Consider the following 13,628-nt stretch of genomic DNA (forward strand, 5'->3'; position numbering starts at 1 on the left):
CATGTACATACCGGTGCGTGTGCCGAAGACTTGGAGGTTCTAGAATTCTATGATCTATCGCCGTATCGGTAGCGGCACAATGTTGACATCAATCATGCAAGTCGACATAATCCAGGCGTTGTCGTTCGATGAGCCAGTCCCGGGCCTATTATTATGTGTATGACTATGTCAGTGGATAGCCTCAAGCCCCCTTGGACTTGACTTGGCAAGGGCAGGCTATGTGCTAAGCCAAGCCCCACACACCTACCCTAGGTTACATACAGTCAGTATACACCCATCACTTGGGACTTGGGTATGTCAAAGATCTTGACAATGAAAGCGCTACACCGGTGCGAATGTGGCACTTGAACCTGTCGCTTTGGCCAGTTTTGGAGGCATGTCAAACACCGACATCTCACTACTGTACATAAGTCATTGACATTGTACATGTACTGGGATTTCTCCGAGTCCGATGCAGAGGAGTGCGGCTCCATCTTCGCGGCTTCCGATACAGGACTGGGTTTTTTCGGACTGAATATCATCGAGCATTATAATTATTGCAAATGTAGGTGAAGTGCAAGAGCCGTGGGTACAGGTGTCATAAAAACGACATCTCTCGCACTGAGTCGCAGTCGAGTCCTACTATGCAGATCTCACTTGCGTGATCATCAAGAAGCGGTGGGTAGATCTACAAAGTAACACGGTGGTCCTGCCTTGATTGAGAAGTTCTTGGATAAATTTCACACCCAGAGACGCGCCCCAAGACCTCGATAGTTTCACTGGAGTCATCGTCTTCTTCGATTCCCACGTAGCGTTTGCTTTCGCGGCCAGCTTCGTGGCGAAACAGAACTTGTTCGGCTGAGACGCCGCCGACAATCGGCCGTGCCGCTGGCGCTCCTAGTCAGCGGCTGGCGCTCCCGGCTCTACATGCGTTAGCTACCACATCGTTCCTTGTTCCTTTCGTCGACAGTTCGGCACTCGGCTGGCCGGGAGGGCATAGGTGGGCTTGAGTGGCGTCCATACCGCAAACATGCCGATCTTCTCAAAGGTAGGAGGACGATCAGGGCGAACTCAGTGCTAATGAATGTTCTTTGAATGTGTTTTGTCGACTTTTATGGTCCGACAGGTAGCGAAGCATTCCGAGTTCTGGGGACAAACCAATGTTGCAGATACACCACTGTACACGTCGTTGTTGTTCTGTTATGTATCTCACAGTGCAGTTCTGATTACATGTACATGTACATGACTGGGCAGGAGTAGAATAAAATGTCGAAAATTGGTTTTGAATTCAGCAAGACTGGCAAGGCACTAGGTGTACTCCACGCTTCATTTCTATAAGGAGTTTGTTGTCAAATAATTACTGTATGTGAAATCACTGGATGCCAGTGAAACCTAGGAACTCCTTACCAATGATATCTTGTTGGCCTTCATTCAGCCGACAAAATAATTAATAATTATGACATCGCACTTGACTGAGCAAGAATCCAACCATTGATACAGATATTTGGTACAAACTTTGCACGGCACACACTTCGTATCTACAATATTTGCCAAAATCCAGCCAATGCTGCATGCATCGTAGTCGGCTACCATGTGCAGCACTGGCCAGATTTTTTAGCGTATATTGTACATCCGATGCCGAACAGTGTCGGCTGAAAGTTAACTCCTTTATCGTTGATATATCTGCATGACTTCAAACCTGAACAGAAAGAAATACACAATGACCGTTCTGAAAAGGTACCAGAACATATCATCAAGAAAATCCGTGTTTTGCAATTATGCAAGGAAACCCAATGCTCATCGTTTCTCTAAACGGACTGTGTAAGATTATAATTATGGATGTGACAACTACCACTTTTAGTTCGTGGTATTGTATTCACTTGATTTACGTTGCTGCTCCATATTTGATAGGGTGATCAAGTATGGTTGGACCTTGGCTCGGGACAAGAGTACGATGTGCCGCTTGGAGCAATCGTCCGGTTTTCGGACACTGGCCAAATGCAGCTTCTTGATGATGAAGGCCAGGTAAGGATCAAGAGGAAGATATTGATAGTAAACTTGATATCGTGATGACTGATCGTTTGCTCCTAGTAAAATAGTTTGGCTATGGGGCAAATCATAGCGTGATGATGCTTTTATGCCACGTTGTGTGTGCGTGTGTGTGTATTCATTCTGTATTTTGCAACATAATGCATGTATATCATGATCCACAGCAAGAAGGCAGCAGTGCCTGTACCTATGGTGAAGTAAAAATAAAGGTAACATGACATATGTGTGGGTATCCATTCTGTAATCCATGAGTCACTGTTTGTAACACAATGCATGTATGTATGTGTGCGTGCGTGTGTGTATGTGCCTCTGTGTGTGTTTGTGTTTCTGTCTGTCTGTATGCACGTGTGTGTATGTGCATGCACATGGGTGTGTATGTATGATTATTGCTGCAGGAACACTGGGTCAGCAGTGCCAATGCACATCTGATCCGGGCCATGCACCAGACATCTGTGGACGGTGTTGATGACATGGTATGATAGCAATGACCACACAACATATGCCTATGGGACTTGGTGTAGCGTTTTGCAATACATTATAATTTCTGTGGGCCTTTTAGCTTTCAGAAGCTCAGCTACTGTATCAACAAGAAGAGGATGAAGCTTAGGTTGCAACTTGTAACCCCGAGTTTCATGCACGAGGCGATTATAAGATTTGTACTGCAACGAGTCATTGTGATCCTAAATGTTTGTTGTTCATTTGCCATGGACATACCCTGATTGTGAGGTCCACGTGCTCTGTGTACAAGTTGTCCCATGGTGGAATCATGCGGTGACCGTGCATCAGCGTTTACTCTGTGTTTGCTTCCTTCTCTCTTGCATCCGGCCACAGATTCACCTGGGCGACTTGAATGAGGCTGGCATCTTGCACAACTTGCTGAAGCGTTACAATGCAGGGAATATCTATGTGAGTGAAACTCCTCTGTCCGACGCTACATGTTTAAGTTGTGATTCTAACTTAGTAGGCAAAATCAAATCGGGGGAATCCTGTTGTTTTTGCCCGAGACTGACCAACAATTGGAGGGATGAGACTGACCAACAATTGGAGGGATACAAATGAATACCGGGGTAGTTGGTTGGAGTGCAATGGACAATATGGTGATGTGCTAGTGGCGCGTGTGTACTCAGGCGCCATGCCAGCGGCCAGTGTGAGGAACAGCAGTGACAGTTTGTGCTGGCTTAGGAGTCGGTGCAAGGTCTGTGATCGGCCTTAGTGCTAACGTCATAAGGTAGGGGGAAGGTGCCACCTATCCCCATAAACCCTGGTCGGTATTAATAGTTTCAAGTTAATACCTTACCAATGTCTACAGTATCTTGTTTTATTGTCAAGAGGATTCTCTCAAGCACTAGCCTGTCTAGGGCCTGGTTTCCTAGGAGGATATTTCGATGTAACTGCTCCAGATCTTCGAGTGCCGAACCTCTGGCTCAGGATGCTAGAATCTGCCGAGCTTAGTTTGTGGCATGCGCACGTGTTTCGAATTAACCTCAAGCAAGCTGTAATGATGATTAGTGAAGCAGACTTGATCAGCGGCAGTTGCTTATTGCATGTATATATGTGTGTGTGTGTGTGTGCATGCGTGCGTGCGTGCGCGCGCGTGTGCGTGTGTGCGTGCGTGTGCACGCGTGCATACGTGTGTGTGCGTGTATGTGTGTGTGCATGTTGCACTGCTGCAGACTTTCACTGGCAGCATTCTGGTTGCCATCAACCCTTACCAGGTGGGTGTATACAGATAAAAACAATATAGAGTTCTGGCCAGTGAAATCCAACAACTCATGAATAACGTAGTACCATATACTTCACATCACTAGCACTGGAAACAATATCCAGTGCACTGGAGCGTGGCGCGGCTTTATTCATTAGGTTGAATTTCTTTTGGACAGAACTGTGGATGACCCTGCTACATCATGGCATGATGTATTGCAGTCTTGTGTCAAGAGCATCTGAATCAGTTTGCTAAGACTCAGTGTAGGCCGATCTTACTGTGCTATGAGATCTACAGCATTTTGTTTCACGTCCTTTATGCCATTATGGTGTTTGTCTCACTTTAACGCTGTGCATTGTAGTCACCAGCTGATTTGTCGCCATGCAGTTTCTAACGGCACAAAACACAGCCAGTATTATTTCGACATGGGATTGTTTCATACTGGCCGCACCTAGTTAACAATATGCAAATGGCACGACCTCTTTTATTATTATCATTAAATGGCGCACCAGTTGGGTGCTGGAGAAACTCGATCTGATTCCGGCTCTTCATCCCCCTTGCAGCTGTACGACATCTACAATCAGACGTACGTAAAGAACTACCGGAACAAGAAGATCGGCGAGATGCCACCGCACGTCTTTGCAATCGCCGACAATGCCTACCACTTCATGCTGAGACGAGGAAAAGACCAGTGTATCATTATCAGGTGAGAACATCTGCTCTTGGCTATACTGCAGCATGGCTGTCTATATAATTTTGTTTACAGAATGTTGAGCTTCTAGCACACCATACTTCCCGGAACCCTCCATTGCGGCGAGTGATATTTAGAAGACATAGTTATTGGGCGCAGTGTAGCACGAAGGGGCCCCACAGATGTGTGTAATCACTGTGGCCTAATCGGTCACGGTATGGGCACTGTCCCGGAAAGACAGGGGTGCTAGGTTCGAATACCGTCCGCCCATTATTAACCCTTCTTTTGCAGCATCATAAAGGTAATGATGTGTGTGACGTGGATTGAAACTTCATGGTCAAGTTTGAATCATCACCGTGAAGTCCTATTCGTAGTACCAAGTTGCTACAAGCTTTGTGACAAACCATTTAGCTACTCAATCTTGCGAATAACGACCCTCAATTGTGCATGAGAAAAATGCCATTATTTGTGAGTTGCTGTGAAGCATACAGTCAAACGGATGCTGTCAAATGGTGACTAGGCCTGCAGATAGAGTCATTACTTGCGAGTTGTTATTACAACCGAGGTCGTTATTTACGAGGTTGACTGTACCTTCATGTGAGAGGAAATGTCGACTGTTGTAATGTGTGTTGTGCTGGGGCAATATGACTAATATCTGCGGGGAGGTTGTTTGCTGTCGTGCATTATGCAGTTCGATTTTTCAACTGCGTTTCTGTGCTTGCTTTTCATCTATCTCTTTGCAGTGGTGAGAGTGGAGCGGGAAAAACAGAGAGCACCAAGCTGATTCTGAGCTTCCTGGCGGCAACCAGCGGTCAGCATTCTTGGATCGAGCAGCAAATTATCCAGGCCAATCCGATCATGGAAGGTAGGGTGTACGTGTAAGGAGGTTTTCAAGCTTAAGCGAGCATTTTGTTGTGCACAGCCTCGGTGTCAGTTTCGTGCCGGCTGTGTGTGATGTGCACATGCATGCAGGTTGACCTCTACATCTATTCAGTGTCTGGATAAAAAGGCTATGTTGGTATAGAGGAGAGAGAACATTACCGACCTTACCTGATCAGATAGTGAGCGTTCCTGCCTTCAGTACGAGAGATTTCCCATACCAATCCCATTCGTTGGCATTCCGGAGGCTTTGTCTAATCGTGTCTTCCTTGTTGTTGACAGGGAGCTGAAAACAGATGAGCATTGTTCTAAGGCGGGAGAGAAGTCCTTTAAAGTAGGACCTGAATTGCCTTGTCATGTGTACTGGCATGCACTGTTTTATTCACACAGCATTTGGCAACGCCAAGACAATCCGCAATGACAATTCCAGTCGCTTTGGAAAGTACATTGACATTCACTTTTCCAAGGAGGGTATCATTGAGGGTGCCATGATTGAGCAGTACCTCCTGGAGAAGTCGCGCATCGTCAGCCAGGCGGAGGACGAGCGCAACTATCACATCTTCTATCGCATGATTTCCGGCATGACTGCTCGCCAGAAGGAAGAGCTGGAGCTGACGTCCGCAAAGAACTACCACTACTTGACGCAGGTAGGTGACTTGTGTTGTGCAATTATCCAGCAAGGGGGCAGCTCTACCTTTTCCTCAGACCTACTAGAAGTATGTTGGCTGGTTTGCATTTGCGGCGGTGCGTCTTGTATGTGTGCGTTAGGGAGCAGGACAGGTCTTCTCTTGGCTGCCTGGGAAAAGATGGCCGTGTGTCCAGTGCATTTCTACATTTTGCTTGGGACTCTCTGTGTTTGTTTTGTTCCACCGCTGCAGGGCAATTGCCTGAAGTGTGTTGGCATGGACGACAGCAAGGAGTTTGCTCTCATCTTGGATGCAATGAAGGTATGTTCTGTGAATCACATCACCACAATGGACATGTCTCAAATGAAGAAGAACTACTCTCTGAAGCCACTTGATGCCGAATTTTGGCAATGTGTTCATATCTTGAACATTTGACTATGTCCGAAGTTTCTTTCACCTTTCTTCTCTTTGTATTTTATCCCCTTCTCTACCCTGATTGCACTAGTGGTGTCTGTTTGTCCATCTACTGCCTGCAGGTGTTGATGTTCACGTCAGAGGAGTGTAACAACGTCTGGAGACTAACAGCCGCTGTACTTCATCTTGGCAACATGATCTTTGATGGTGGGTGTGATCTGTGATCTTTGGTTCATTTTGTTGTTCAGTCACCGGTCACCGTCTTTGTATGGTAATATTGCCCGTCTACCACGGAGGGCTGCGTTCCAGAAAACATTCAATTTCCGGTGTGAGGAATTTATCACGGTTGCTCCTGTTATCCTGCCATCCCTAATCTCTATTTTTTGTTTGTTAAAAGTTGATGTACTTGCAAACTTCCACTAGCTTTCTTTGACCATGCATGCCTGGGCTACATAGCACTGTTATGTATTCAGTTCCCAGACTTCCTTTGTCCGTGTCTGACTATCCTTATACCTGTGCTCGTGTAGAAACTGAAATCCACAACATGCCTGCATCTGAGCTAGCCAACATGGACGTGTGCGCTACAGCAGCCAGATTGTTGCAGGTGAGACGGAGGAGTGTAGACGAAGTAGTTGGTGTGTGTGTGTGTGTGTGTGTGTGTGTGTGTGTGTGTGCGTGTGTGTGTGTGTGTGTGTGTGTGTGTGTGTGTGTGCATGCATGTGTATGTTTATGTGTGTGTTTTTGCACATATGCACAGACGTGTGTAGACATACGTGTGCGCGTGGACATACATGCACACATATGTGCACATACCGGTAGTCACACTTCTCTTTGTTTATCTTCCCTTCACTTTGTGTACCCAAAGGTTGATCCTTCGAAGCTTGCCGTGGCACTAACTAGCCGCACAACCCTTGCTCACGGTGAAGTCATCGTTACTCCTCTTAGTGCCGACCAGGCCATGGATGTACGTGATGCATTTGTCAAAGGAATATACGGCAAAGTCTTCCTGTGGATTGTGACGAAAATCAATCAAGTCATCTTCAAGCCAAAGGTAACCAACTCATACTGCACTGAAACACACGACTGTGTCCTGCATTGCTACACAATATGCTGTGTTCTGCATTGCTACACAATTCAACATGTACTTTGACTGTTCTTGTTGGATTGTCACCTGTGCTATACGTAGGAAAATCCACACAATGCGCGGCTATCGATTGGTGTCCTGGACATCTTTGGCTTTGAGAACTTTGGAGTCAACTCGTTTGAGCAGCTCTGCATCAACTACACAAACGAAAATCTCCAGCAGTTCTTTGTTCAGCATATCTTCAAGCTGGAGCAGGTATGTCATCATAGCAGTTACTGAGCAAGTGTGAGCATAATTATGATTATGCTTGTACCTGGACACGTGTGTGTGTATGTGTGTGTGTGTGTGTGTGTGTGTGTGTGTGTGTGTGTGTGTGTGTGTGTGTGTGTGTGTGTGTGTGCATGTGTCTACGTACGTGTGGGCATGTGGGCGTGTTTGTGTGCGTGTGCGTGTGTCTGTGTCTGTGTCTGTGTTTGTATGTGCACGTGTCTGTATCTGTGTGTATGTGTGAGTGGGTAGCATGGGGCAGTCTCTTGCTGCCGGTTTCCAGGTTGCCGGGCCAGGTGCTATAATTTCATCCAGGGTTGAGCTTGCTGTATCTGATGTTCTGTGTGTGCTTGATGAAGGCTGAATACGACCGGGAGAACATCGATTGGACACAAATTGAGTTTGTTGACAATCAAATCTGTCTGGACTTGCTGGCAGCTAAGCCTTTGAGCATTATTGCACTAGTGGATGAAGAGAGCCGTTTTCCAAAGGTAAGCTAACTGTAGAGATCGGCCTTTTGTATCTAATCCGCTGCAATGATCTTTGTCACATGCGCTCAGGAAACTATTCTGAACTGATGCTGAATATGTCCAAGACCTTGGAAACGTTAAAATACTCACACTATACCAAACAGGTGAACATATGGAGCAACACCGTGTGACTTGCCCATCGGCTCTGGCTGCTCTTCTGTTGCTAATCAATCACTGTCTCTTTGTACTCCGTGTTATGTTTCAACCGCTCAATAGGGAACGGATGCATCTATGCTGACCAAGCTACACAACAACCATAAATCTCATTCGCATTACGTGAAGCCGCGGTCAGCGCACAACACGACGTTCGGCATCATTCACTTCGCCGGAACGGTGTACTATGACAGCTGCGGTGAGAGCGATATTGGATATCATCTTTTAATGTCAGTGACTATCCTATGTGTGCAATGTGCCCATGAAAGAAACACTTCTAACCTGCTGGCATTGTTAGGCAGCACCGTGGCATGTGCTATGAAATGATAGTGTACAGTCTGTCACACATGTCAGGGGGGGGGGGGGGACTACTCTACTGAAGTGACCACCATGTGCACAGGATAACTCGGTAATAAACCGCCAAACGCCAGGTATCTCGTCTGTCATTGACCCTGGATAAGAGGATTTCCTGTGTGGAGCGACAATATCTTGGGGTCCGTGAGCAATCAACTTAGACCGTGAGTTTTCACATATTCTACAGTTGAAGTTGCATCTCTTGGAAGGTGGACACCAGCCCATATTGGTAGAGAGAGGTAGTGAATTGACATGGCATGGTTCTGTGTATGTCACTCTTCACCCATTGCAGGGTTTCTGGAGAAGAGCCGAGATACATTCAGCGGTGACCTGATTGAACTGCTGCACCGCACAGAGTCCAAGTTCTTGAACAACCTGTTTGCAAAGGAGACGGCCGTCAGCACAACAACGCGCAGAAAGTCGCCGACGCTGGGCATCCAGTTCAAGAACTCGCTGGAATCGCTGATGAAGGCCCTCGGTGCCTGTCAGCCATTCTTTGTCCGCTGCATCAAACCCAACGAGAACAAGCGGGCCAACGTAAGGCGGGGTACCAGTGTACATGTACATGTATAGGGCCTTTCCTACAGGACTCAAAGTTGTATTGTCTTGTAAATAGCGGTGACAGAATCCTTTAGCAAGTGCAAATTCACACACAAGACATTTATCAACTCTTCTGCACACATACATGCCCGTATGCTGCGTAGGATCTCATATCACATGCATAGAACAGAATAGGAGAGAGAGAGAGAGAGAGAGAGAGAGAGAGAGAGAGAGAGAGAGAAAGATAGATATGGAGAGAGAACGTGTATGCTGAGTAGCTCATGGCATGCATAAGGACCACCAAAAAGCTGTCTCCAAACAGTCCTAAACTGCTATAGACATATACCATCCATGCAGACAGTACAGATACTAGTACCTGGTAGAACTTCTATTGCACCTCAGGCTGTGCCTCTGGTTTGGTGCAGGCGGGTTGAAGGAGTGCATCCTCTGATTCTTACCCTCGCTGCCCTGCACAGATGTTTGATCGTGAGCTGTGCACACGTCAACTGCGCTACTCTGGTATGATGGAGACGATCAGGATCCGCAAGGCTGGCTTCCCGATTCGCCACACGTTCAGCAACCTCGTGTCCCGCTACTACATGCTGGTGAAGGGCATGAAGGTCACTGGTGGTGATAACGACAAAGTCAAGTGCAGTCGCATTCTGAAGAAGGCAATCAAAGATGACCTGTGGCAGATTGGAAAGACCAAGATCTTCTTGAAGGTGATTAAACAACTAGAACTTGTCTGCACAAGACCTTTTTTGGCTTGCTTTGACCAGACGGGCAAGGGAACAAGGGAACTTCCACGGTGTTACTAAAGCATAGAACTCCAATCACGACAGAGAGTTGACTGCTGCTGCATGTACAACAATGACATCACCTGTGCATCGCATGACATCATCTTTGCATTAATGACGTCACCTGTGTGTTTATTGGATTCAGGATGAGCACGACAAGCAGCTAGAGATTGCACGCGAGCTCATCTTGCACGAGAAGGTTGTTGTCATTCAGAAGTACTGGCGTGGCTACGTTCAGCGGCAGAAGTTCAGGAAGTTGAAGATTGCGGTGATGTACATCTCCAAGAACTGGAAGCGGATTGCTGCTCGCAAGCGCTATCTCAAGGTAGAGATCGTAGCTTGGCTTTCGTTGATGGTGTGTGGGTGGGTGTTTGTGTGTTTGCGAGTGCATGCGTTTGTATGTGTGTGTGTGTGTGTGTGTGTGTGTGTGTGTGTGTGTGTGTGTGTGTGTGTGTGTGTGTGTGTGTGTGTGTGTGTGTGTATCTTTGGGATGGTGAATTAAATGGACAGCATAAGCAAAGAATGGCAGAGAATAGCGCTAATGAAGGTCCCTGGCTCGAGTCCTCTGGTGTTGACCGCCAATTCTTTTCCTCCGATTTTTTCCCTTTTCAACACCGTCAACTAATGAATAAATAGTGCTGTAACTCTGAATTTACCCTTTGACTGTGGGAGGGTCCCTGGAACGCCAAATGACATCTATGTAAAACCACTGTTATAGTTCCTAGTAGCAGTAGAGGACATTGCTTCTGCCCCATGATTCATCCTCGAACCTGATGTGTTGGTTTGGGTTTGGTAAATCACAGATGATCAAGGGCTTCAGGCGGTTGCAGGCAACGGCAAGGATGCGCAAGCTCACTCGTGAATACCAAACCATGAGACGGCGTGTCCAAGGCCTACAAGTAAGCCATACAGGACATGTGACATAGATTTAGAATGGTTTGGGCCACTTGAAGTGGTTTGGCGACATCAGTGGTTTCACCGCAGTTGAGATTCGAATATTGTACCGCCATGGGTGTGAGTTTGTGAGATACGTCATGCACTTTACATTGCTGTTTGGGTGCATACATGCACGCTATGGACGGTGGCATTGCAACACCTATTCTCCTTCGTATACGGTCATGTCCGCCATCTCCATCCCTGCAGTGTGTACTAGTACTCACTTTGGCCACTCATCATATTCTGAGAAAGTGGGTTTTGCTACCTACGTGAAAGCTCACACCTTCCTGCCGAGTTGACTTGGTACTTTACTGGCCTACCACTGCCATCCGGAGCACACAAAATATCCATTCAACCTTCCACTCGGCAAACCTGCAAGAAAGCACCTCTCCCTGCTCGATATTCAGTGTTCCGGAACTCACTTACGTTCTTACCAACTCCTTTCCGAACAAGTTTTTACATGACATAATATTCTGTGTTGCATCGTCCATTTCTGGCATCTTCTCAACTTGACCACGTGTACTTGCACACAGTGACCATGTTGTTTTTTTGTTTTGTTTTCATGTGCATTCTGTGTGTGTGTGTCTGTGTGTGTGTGTCTGTGTCTGTGTGTGTGTGTGTGTGTGTGTGTGTGTATGTGTGTGTGTGTGTGTGTGTGTGTGTGTGTGTGTGTGTGTGCGCGTGTGTGTAGTGTCACGCGCGAGGCTTGCTGGCAAGGCGAGAGTTCAGACGGCGCATGAAGAGCATAGTGCGCCTGCAGACTCAGATCAGGATTCTGAACGCCAAGCGAAAGCTCCGCCTGTTGAAGCTCGATGTAAGGCAATAATGGAAAGCACGCTGGTTGTGTCCTCATCCCCATGCACACAAGCATCAAGTAGGTCGGGGAAAAAGCCCTGAACAAGAACATGTGCAATGTTATCTAATGCTACCGAAGTAGATATATTACTACTATTACTACTACTGTATAGCAGGAAATTTTCGGACGGAATTTATTTTCGTACGATTTCGTACACGGCCTCTTTTGTACTAAAATAAATTCCGTACTAAAATTTGTTCATGTGAAATTATGTACACTATATGGGTACTGCTTGCGAACACGTGCATTTAGCATGCAGCACTGTACGAAAATAAAATCCGTACGAAAGGTCGAAATTCGGCTTTGTCCGAAAATATTTCCGTCCGAAAATTTCCTGCTATACAGTATGCACAGTACACATGAGTACCTATATAACAAGAGTACATATAACAACAAACGCTGTGATGGTTTGTAAGTGATTGCTGGCCTTCTTCACTTCACTTCAGAGGGGCTGATAACGTTGGCGTGTAGCCATAGGCGACAGCATTTGACATACACATGAATGACCTGACATACACATCGCATGTGAAGTACTTTGCTGTCGTCGTTCATCTCCTTGCAGAAACAAAAGAGAGATGAAGCGGAACGCTTGCGTAAGGAAGAAGAGGAGCGTCTGCGGCGTCTCCAGATGGAGGAAGCAGCGGCCAAAGCAGAAGCAGAACGGAAGCATCAAGTAAGATCAGCAATGATGAGCAATGTAAAAAAATGTACATGTTCAATGTGGTGCATTGTGAACTGAATGTGGCTTGCACTGGGTTACTTCGTGCCTAGATTGAGATATTGCCTATACCCTCCGTCATCTATCTCTGGTAGGACTCTCAGCCTAGTGCGAGGCATGCAAGTTACTTCCTCTGTGTTATGACTGAATCATTGTATCTGTATATTACAAGTCTGTTCCGTTTACCCCGGAAGATAGTACTGTCACAATGTGCCACCTCATGATGTCCTTGAAATCATTCACCATGACGTCAATGTGTCATGTAAAAATAGTAAAATATTGAACTTGAGCTTTGAACATGACGTTGATTCTTTGATAAATCTGTGGTGAAGTCTTCCTGGTGCTTCAACTGACGCACTGTGCCAGCACTTTGAAACATGCTATGCAGTGCCCAAAGTGGCGTTTCACTGTGGAAAGAAGTCTGCAGAGATCACAGTGCTGGATTTAGACCAGTTTTTGATTGGCCCGGCCCTACCCTAGCCTTTCATACAGTTTGTGTATGATATGGAGGGTAGTCACATGACTTTCATACAGTTTGTGTATGATATGGAGGGTATACACATGACTTTCATACAGTCTGTGTATGATATGGAGGGTAGTCACATGACTTTCATACAGTTTGTGTATGATATGGAGGGTAGTCACATGACATTCATATAGTTTGTGTATGATATGGAGGGTAGTCACATGACTTTCATACAGTTTGTGTATGATATGGAGGGTAGTCACATGACTTTCATAAGCAGTAAACACACGTTGGTGGCCGCAAGGTTGGTTCGGCCATGGCCTGACCAACCGGGCCGGTTCGGCGGGCCTGTTAGCCGGGGTACGCTGAGCATCGTAACTCCTATTGGAGACCCTGAGTGGTGTGTGTGTGGATCAGTGTGAATGGCTGGCTGGGCATAGTGTAATGGAGTAACCGAGTCATCCGTCATGCGGTTAAAGACCTGTTTCTCCTGGCTTTGTTTCGCATGTTGTGCTTAGGAAATGCTCGCTCGCATTGAGCGTGAAAAGGAGGAGGAAGAAGAGAGGCTACGTCTGGAGGCAGAGGAG

The 13,628-nt window shown here is 46.5% G+C and overlaps 1 protein-coding gene across 1 annotated transcript in view; it reads left to right on the forward strand.

Moving 5' to 3' along the window:
- The first annotated feature begins 613 nt into the window (after window positions 1-613).
- LOC135808602 (unconventional myosin-VIIa-like) overlaps window positions 614-13,628 on the forward strand; it is a 34,928-nt gene continuing 21,913 nt past the window's right edge. Inside the window, exons 1-22 of the mRNA XM_065321818.1 lie at window positions 614-1,027; window positions 1,891-2,004; window positions 2,424-2,501; window positions 2,860-2,934; window positions 3,702-3,743; window positions 4,294-4,436; window positions 5,165-5,286; window positions 5,691-5,947; window positions 6,179-6,247; window positions 6,463-6,547; window positions 6,868-6,944; window positions 7,206-7,391; window positions 7,527-7,679; window positions 8,051-8,182; window positions 8,438-8,573; window positions 9,021-9,265; window positions 9,745-9,990; window positions 10,211-10,390; window positions 10,869-10,964; window positions 11,693-11,815; window positions 12,420-12,530; window positions 13,560-13,628. Coding sequence (XP_065177890.1) covers window positions 1,010-1,027; window positions 1,891-2,004; window positions 2,424-2,501; window positions 2,860-2,934; window positions 3,702-3,743; window positions 4,294-4,436; window positions 5,165-5,286; window positions 5,691-5,947; window positions 6,179-6,247; window positions 6,463-6,547; window positions 6,868-6,944; window positions 7,206-7,391; window positions 7,527-7,679; window positions 8,051-8,182; window positions 8,438-8,573; window positions 9,021-9,265; window positions 9,745-9,990; window positions 10,211-10,390; window positions 10,869-10,964; window positions 11,693-11,815; window positions 12,420-12,530; window positions 13,560-13,628 — 2,757 coding nt within the window. The 5' untranslated portion in view covers window positions 614-1,009. The remainder of the gene's footprint in view (window positions 1,028-1,890; window positions 2,005-2,423; window positions 2,502-2,859; window positions 2,935-3,701; window positions 3,744-4,293; window positions 4,437-5,164; window positions 5,287-5,690; window positions 5,948-6,178; window positions 6,248-6,462; window positions 6,548-6,867; window positions 6,945-7,205; window positions 7,392-7,526; window positions 7,680-8,050; window positions 8,183-8,437; window positions 8,574-9,020; window positions 9,266-9,744; window positions 9,991-10,210; window positions 10,391-10,868; window positions 10,965-11,692; window positions 11,816-12,419; window positions 12,531-13,559) is intronic.

Source organism: Sycon ciliatum, chromosome 2 (assembly GCF_964019385.1).
Source record: "Sycon ciliatum chromosome 2, ocSycCili1.1, whole genome shotgun sequence".
Classification (NCBI taxonomy): Eukaryota; Metazoa; Porifera; class Calcarea; order Leucosolenida; family Sycettidae; genus Sycon; species Sycon ciliatum.